The 7,625-nt window shown below is 35.2% G+C and overlaps 1 protein-coding gene across 3 annotated transcripts in view; it reads right to left on the bottom strand.

The window, feature by feature from the left end:
- LOC117123170 (PHD finger protein 20-like protein 1) overlaps nucleotides 1-7,023 on the bottom strand; it is a 43,387-nt gene extending 36,364 nt beyond the window's left edge. For 2 of the 3 annotated variants that reach the window (XM_033269021.1, XM_033269023.1), the window contains exons 1-5: nucleotides 6,872-7,023; nucleotides 2,587-3,417; nucleotides 2,013-2,181; nucleotides 1,248-1,418; nucleotides 268-349 (exon numbers count right to left, since the gene is read on the bottom strand). In XM_033269021.1, coding sequence (XP_033124912.1) covers nucleotides 268-349; nucleotides 1,248-1,418; nucleotides 2,013-2,181; nucleotides 2,587-3,362 — 1,198 coding nt within the window. In that variant the 5' untranslated portion in view covers nucleotides 3,363-3,417; nucleotides 6,872-7,023. Of the gene's footprint in view, nucleotides 1-267; nucleotides 350-1,247; nucleotides 1,419-2,012; nucleotides 2,182-2,586; nucleotides 3,418-6,656; nucleotides 6,849-6,871 lie in introns of those variants that run through there. The other variant, XM_033269022.1, reaches the window with a different exon arrangement.
- Nucleotides 7,024-7,625: the final 602 nt, after the last annotated feature.

The following is a 7,625-nucleotide window of genomic DNA, read 5'->3' on the forward strand; positions in this document are numbered from 1 at the left end:
AAAAATCCTTTGATAGCCAGCAAATTCAAGTCATGTAAAGACAATTAACGATATTAAATACAAATCATGAGAAAAGTATATTTTTCATCCCAATTATTATTCATGGTAAAAGCTCCTATTATGTACTTACATAAATCAAGAAATTCAAATATTCAAATTTACACATTATTTGCTCAACACAAACAGAATTTTAAAGTTATATGAAATTGAAAAGCTAATAAAATGTATAAAAAATTATTGAAAAAAATAAACATAACAAATATGTACTTTCAAAAGACTGGCTTCTTTCCATCTTTCGACGACTGTGCGCTCGAGTCCATTCCTTCTCATATGCTGCTTCTTTGGCCTTCTACATAAAAGAGTAAAAAACAAACCAGATGATAATTATTATAAGTCCATAGCATAAGATAAAAATTCAAAAAATTGAATTTTTTTTTTATTAATGTCATTAGTCTCAAAGTGCTTTTGCTATATTTATCAATAGGAACACTACCTGTAAGGCCGTATTTCACTAGACAAATTTATTCGGGCGAATCTAAAGCGTTGGTTTGCTTCCTGAGCTCTGATTGGTTGCGCATTATTTCGCTTCACAAAAAGTAGAAAAAGTTTGAACTACTGAATTTGTGGCAAAGACAAGCAAAACCAGTCACTCGTCGCAAATCGTGTTTCAGAGAAAATGGCCAAAACCTGCTGGAATGTCAAATTTTAAAAAATCTATTTTATTGCACTAAACTAATCTTTACATATCTATACATCATTCTATGCTGTTATTTTCCGCACTTTCAGTGTTAAAGCAACACTTTTTAAGGATTTGATGATAGTTTCTGCATGAGAAATGCCTGAAATCATAAACTTTGAAGGCTGATTTCTCATATATTGTTCTTTAAACAGCTGTATGCTTAAACGCTTGTAACTTCATAAGGAAATGTCCGATTTGAATGATTTTTTTACCATTTTAAAGCTATTATTTTACTCTCTAACACTGTATTAATAACGAGTGACTGGTGTGGCTTGTCTTTGCCACATTTGCTGAAGTGAAAACTCCCATAGAAATGTGAATGCGCATGATGAAAATTTAAATACTATAATTGATATGAACATGGCGAAAAATTATAGGCAAGCTACGCTCACGCTAGCCATTCACCAATTCGCCAACGGCGAAACCTTTCTCCATTTTGGCGAAAGAAAATTTCACCTAAGCGTGAGCGTGGGCAAGAAATATAATAGATATTGAATTAAAAAAATACCTTCTCTTGAAGGGATGGCGGTATATCCCTAATGTTGATTGCTTGGACGTTTTTCTTGATGCCATCATAGAAGAGAACTTGGTAAGACCCATTGTTGTTTGAAATTATTTTTGCCGGATAAAAACGACAATCGGTCCAGCGTGCCAAAACCTGCTCTCCTGGTTTATATTTCTGCAGTTTATGAAAAAGTATAATTATTAAAAACAAATATATTTCTATAAAAACTGTTTTATATAATTCTCTATGAATAATACAATCAAATGAAATTTGATGATGGTAGGAGTTAACCATAGGGTGGTGTGTATTGACAAATTACAGTTTTGGAACAGTGATTAGCTGGTCAACAGGGATCTGACCCTTTCCAGCAAGGCCGTCGGGGTTTAGCCTAGAAAACGTGGGCAAATTTCAGCCATTTTAAGGTTTTCTAAGACACTTTATTCCACCAATGAGGCAACCTATGACCTCACATTCCAACTACTTTTCAGCTAATTGAACAAATGAGCAGAATAATATTGACTTTTTGGGATTCAAACTAAAAAGAATCGAGCTTGTGAACAACAGCATGAATGCAATTAATGGACTAATCTGGAGCGTTAATCAAACTTAATCGACTAATCAGAACAGGGCCAGGAACATGTCTCAACGTGTTGTCAAGCAAGCATGTTTGCATGTTATTATAGTTGCTTAGCAACAATTCACAAGAGGCGGGACTTATCAAAAAGTTCATTGACTTCAATTTCCGTAGGGTTTCCTGACATTTCTTACCCGAAGCTGACCTTCATTGAAGCTATCTCTTCGATTTGACTGGCGGGGAACTGGTCGCAAACGTTCACTATGAAAATCCAGCCATTCATCATACCGTGCATTCCAGCCCTCAAAATGGATCTGCACTTCCTGGGCATCCCAGTCTACACGTACAATCTTTGCAGCGTACCTAATAAAACCCACAAAAATAAACAGGTGATTATAAAAAAGCAAAAACACTGTCATCGAGGAATATTTTAAACTTTCATTCCAACATTTTTTTGCTATGAAGCATAAAACATCAGGTTGCTGAAGGAGACATAGTACTATGCTAGCTTGGTTTAGTTTAGTTTTTATTTGGAATCACTTTTGTTACAGTGGCATTTATCACATTGATGGTGCATCCGAAGGAAAAAATCAAAACAATCGAAGGAAACTTCGATGAAAAATAACTTAACTATATTAAATTAAACTACTGTTAATAATCATCATCTATAGTAGTATGTTGGAATTGAAGATTCATCACTCACTACACATTAACATAGATGATCAATATATTAATTATTAAAGTAGGAAAATTAATTAATTTTTTTACCAATTATTGAGGTAATCCATGGCCTCAACCTTGATCCCCGGTTCAAAGGTGAATCCGGGTCTTATATTTCGAAACTTTGGCTTTGTTCCAATATGTCCTTCCGCTGGCATATTCGTGCTACGCTCCCTGGCTCTAGCACTGCGTATATTTCGCAGCTTTTCACTACCCGTTTCTGAACATTCGCTTGGCGTCTTCGTACATTCTGATCTCTCCTCCTGCTCCTCACTAATAGACTTGTTAGTATTATTCAAGCAGTCTTCATTGTCTTTGATACTTTTGGTAGTATTGACATTGATGTTAGCTGGGGAGGACTCATTGTGTTCCTCGTGAGTGCATTCAGTTTCCGTGGCAGCGTTCTCTCTATCTTCAGTGTCAATTCCTCTAGCTTCATCATTTACATCTACTTTTTCTTCTTTGATCTTGACGATAGCGAGATCATGTTCCTCTGCTACAATGGAACTTGGATTCTCAGAAGTTTCTGAACAACTCATAGGAACGTTTGTTTCGGTTTCCGACACCTCATCTTCCACATCCTGAGAAAGAGGCGTATCGACCGACGTACCTACAGTAGATGGGGCATCTAAAGATGAAGCATTTCTGGAAACCCGTTCCTCCTCTTGCTTCACTTCTAATGTTCCTTCCTTACTAATAACAGAACCATAATTGTCTGCTTTTCCATGGTCTTCATGCGTTTCTTTCTCTAATCTAAGGTGAGACTCAGTTCCTTGAGGGACAGGACTAGTGCTGACTAAAGCTTGTGTTTCTTCTTCCTCCATTGTTTGTGCATTTGTGTTTGCTTTTGTATGGTTTTTGCCTTTACGATTGTTTTTCCTAGAAAAAAGAAGACCATTAATAAGGTATGTTGTCATAACAAAAGTAGTAAATTTCTTATTACAAGCTTTACAATTGTTTTTCCTAGAAAAAAGAAGACCATAATAAGGTATGTTGTCATAACAAAAGTAATTAAATTTCATATTACAAGTAGGATAAGGATAGAATATAATTAAACCTCCCTACCTCCCCCCTCAAAAAAATATTCTAAATTAAAATACAAATAAGAGATTGTATTACACATTAATTATTCAAATTCAGAAGTGAGCCAAGAGTTAATACCTTGTTTTGCAAACCCACCGCCCACCATTAATAAAGTCTAAAATGTTTTTTAGACTGTAATTAAGCAATGCACCCACCCATTTTTGGCTATTTTACTGTACATCGCACACTATACACAAAAACCCTCAAATCCAAGTTTATGCATGTCAATCAAAATATTTGCGCTCAACATATATATTATATAAAATAAAAATTTGCATGCCTTTGAATATTTGTTGATTGAAAAAAAATAACTGAATGTCGAATCCTGGCCTCAATTTTGGCTTAAGACATGTAGGTCCTTAATAGCCAGCGATGAGTATACATGTCACACATGGTGATGCTGAGGGCGATAGGGATGACTATACTTACTTGTCAAACATCAGGGTAACATTCTAACGTTCATTACTTCATTGATATCTAGACAATAAAGTGCAAATAATGTATGTTTGTTGTGTTAAGTTGCCAGCAGTACAAAAGACTGCAGAAAAGTAAAAGCGCCAAAAGCGGATGAGAAACTTGGTAGATGCAATAAAAAGTAATGTCCCATCGCCAGCAATGAGTTTTACTCATCCCCAAATTATTTTCCAGCCAATTTGACATGGATATTGCTCAACCCCACAAACCTAATAAAAAAAACACCGCAAACCCCATCCAAACCCTGTGATAGTGATTGAATCATGCAGTATAGGACTGAACTTGGTATCTTAGTAAATAAAAATATAATTTTATGCTCATAACAACCTATTTTGTGGTAAAATATTGATTTTTTGTTAGAAATACCTCAAAAAACACAGTGCAAACCCCATACAAACCCTGTGATAGTGATCGAATCATATAGTATAGGACTCACTTGGTATCTTCGTTAAAAAAAATTATAATGTTTCCTTCGTAACAACCTACTTTTTGGGTAAAAATGCCATTTTTTGTATAAAAACAATGCTAAACCCTGCAAACCCCCAAAAATACAGTGCAAACCCCATCCAAACCTTGTGATAGTGATTCAATCATGTAGTAAAGGACTCACTTGGTATCTCAATTAAAAAAAAATCATAATTTTATGTTTATTACAACCTATTTTTGGGGTAAAAAGGCCATTTTTTGTATTAAAAAAATTGCTAAACCCTGCAAACCCCCAAAAACACAGTGCAAACCCCATCCAAACCTTGTGATAGTGATTGAATCATGTAGTATAGGACTCACTTGGTATCTAAGTAAAAAAAAATCATAATTTTATGTTCGTGACAACCTATTTTGGGGTTTGCACTGTGTTTTGGGGGTTTGCGGGGTTTAGAAATTTTTTAATACAAAAATGGTCTTTTTATTTACCCCAAAAATAGGTTGTGACGAACATAGAATTATGATTTTTTTATTGAGAATTTAGCAATTTTTTGTATACAAAAAATGGCCTTTTTACTGACGAACTTAAGGCCAAATAAAAAAATATACTTGTTAAGCGTCACCCCCTCCAAAATTTTCAGGGGCGGGGGGCCCTTTTTTTTTTTCTCCATGATTTATATCTCTGCATGGTAGTCGGTTTCAGTTTATGTCACCGTTTTGGCTTGTACATAAAAGAAAGTCTACAATTGAGTCGGTACATCTTTTTTAAACATTGAGAAACACATTTGATTCATTTATATACGCAGCCCATGAATTGCCACAGCAAAGAATTGCATTTGCAATATTTTTTACTGTATGAAATGGGTGGCAAGCCAAAACTTTGACTGAAACTGGCCTTAGAAACTAAAATTTACGTACGTCGTCAAACCAAGGTACATAACAGATTTGTTTGTACAATATTTATTTTTGGCAAGGCCTAGTCTACGTACGATTGTGTGTGTGAATTGGCTTGACTTTCGACTAGGGGGGCCTAGGTAGGGCTAGCTTTTGGGGTTTGCACTGTGTTTTGGGGGTTTGCGGGGTTTAGAAATTTTTTAATACAAAAATGGCCTTTTTATTTACCCCAAAAATAGGTTGTGACGAACATAGAATTATGATTTTTTTATTGAGGATTTAGCAATTTTTTGTATACAAAAAATGGCCTTTTTACTGACGAACTTAAGGCCGAATAAAAAAATATACTTCTTAAGCGTCACCCCCTCCAAAATTTTCAGGGGCGGGGGGCCCTTTTTTTTTTCTCCATGATTTAAATCTCTGCATGGTAGTCGGTTTCAGTTTATGTCACCGTTTTGGCTTGTACATAAAAGAAAGTCTACAATTGAGTCGGTACATCTTTTTTAAACATTGACAAACACATTTAAGACCATTTATATATGCAGCCCATGAATTGCCACAGACAGCAAAGATTTGCAATTTTTTGAATTTTCAACTGTATGAATGGGTGGCAAGCCAAAACTTTGACTGAAACTGGCCATAACAGAAACTATTTTAAATTAAATTATTTTAAATTTTACGTACGTCGTCAAACCGAGGTATATAACAGATTTGTTTGTACAAGTATATTTTTTTATTTGGCCTAAAATTAGGATTTTTTTTATTGAGATACCAAGTTGAGTCCTATACTATGTGATTCAATCATTATCATAAGGTTTGGATGGGGTTTGCGGTGATTTTTTGGAGGTTTGCCGAGTTTGCAGGGTTTAACAATTATACCCCCATGGGACAATACCAAAGGTCAGGCACTGCAATCTAAGTGTTCAGTTATTATAGTAGTAGTAGGCTGGGTTTGGCTTGGGCCTAGCTAGAGCTACCCTGGCATGTCATATGATAGGGCCTAGCTAGGTAGCCTAGCCTAGCTAGGCCTACCTATAAGGCCTAGCCTGCCCTAGAGTAGAGCATTACTTTTTATATTTATCGTCTTTAAAAATATTTATTGTAGCTTACTAGCTACCACTATATGCCTCAAAGCGGCATAATGATACCTTGTGCGAAAAAAAAAGAACCGATTGCAACCAAAACTTTACACCAACAATGGAGGGACTGAATAAGTTAACTGGCTAACTATTAAGCTGGCTTACCTGGATCACAATACCCAATGATGTATATTGATGGCCTCCTCTCGCGCGTCTCTTTCATCGGAAAGCATGTACTAAACACATCGTGCAGCCCAGCCAACCTACTGTACTTAATTAACAGCCTGGTGGACAATGACTCGTCTATAAAACCTAATACAGCTAGTTTTGATAATTCATCATGATTACCAAAGACATATTTCAAAGTGATTTTAACTTACAATTCAAGTTTCGGTTCCTGTTTCGTTTCTTTGTCGTTTCCATCTTTGACGACAGAGAGCACCACGCGATGTAATATAATTATTTTTTACACTCCCGAGTAGACTCTGTAGTACAGCAGCATCTTAGTTCTCATAAATAGATGGCGGTATGCACTAGTTTATAATAGAGATAACTTCTTTTTTAACTTTACTTTTTTTTTTCTAATACTGTATATATTTGTAATAGTTCTTGCTCTTATCTACCTGATTAACATACCAGCACTTGGGGAAGTAGCAAACAATAATAGAGAACCGAAAACTTCCCAAACAATCAAAAGCTTGTGTGTTTAATGGTTTTACTTTTAGTTGAATGTTTAGTCATTTCCGCATATTTTTAAATAGTTTCGATCCGACATCATATCATAGACCTATTCAATTCTTCTGTTGTTTTCAGTTGAAAGAAAGTGTAGTAAGTGTTTATTTGTAATTCAATTCAATATTTAATCCAAATTATTGGGGCTAAAAACAATTCAATCCTATACAGACACCCTGAGACTGACCCCGTAACGGTATATTATGCACCAAAACGGGTGAGTGAGAGCTTTCTATTGAACCAGGGACTTTTAATTCAACAAGTAATAAATAATGCTCAAAATGCTATTTCATGAGAATTGCAAAGACTACATAGCACTATGCATTCCCTGAAGGTAGACAGATCCTGAAGAGTACAGAGGTCTACATAGTTTATATATATAGCCTATATATACATATACAT

This window comes from Anneissia japonica, unplaced genomic scaffold (genome assembly GCF_011630105.1).
Source record: "Anneissia japonica isolate Jap-2015-1 unplaced genomic scaffold, ASM1163010v1 scaffold560_len657749_cov147, whole genome shotgun sequence".
In the NCBI taxonomy this organism is placed as follows: domain Eukaryota; kingdom Metazoa; phylum Echinodermata; class Crinoidea; order Comatulida; family Comatulidae; genus Anneissia; species Anneissia japonica.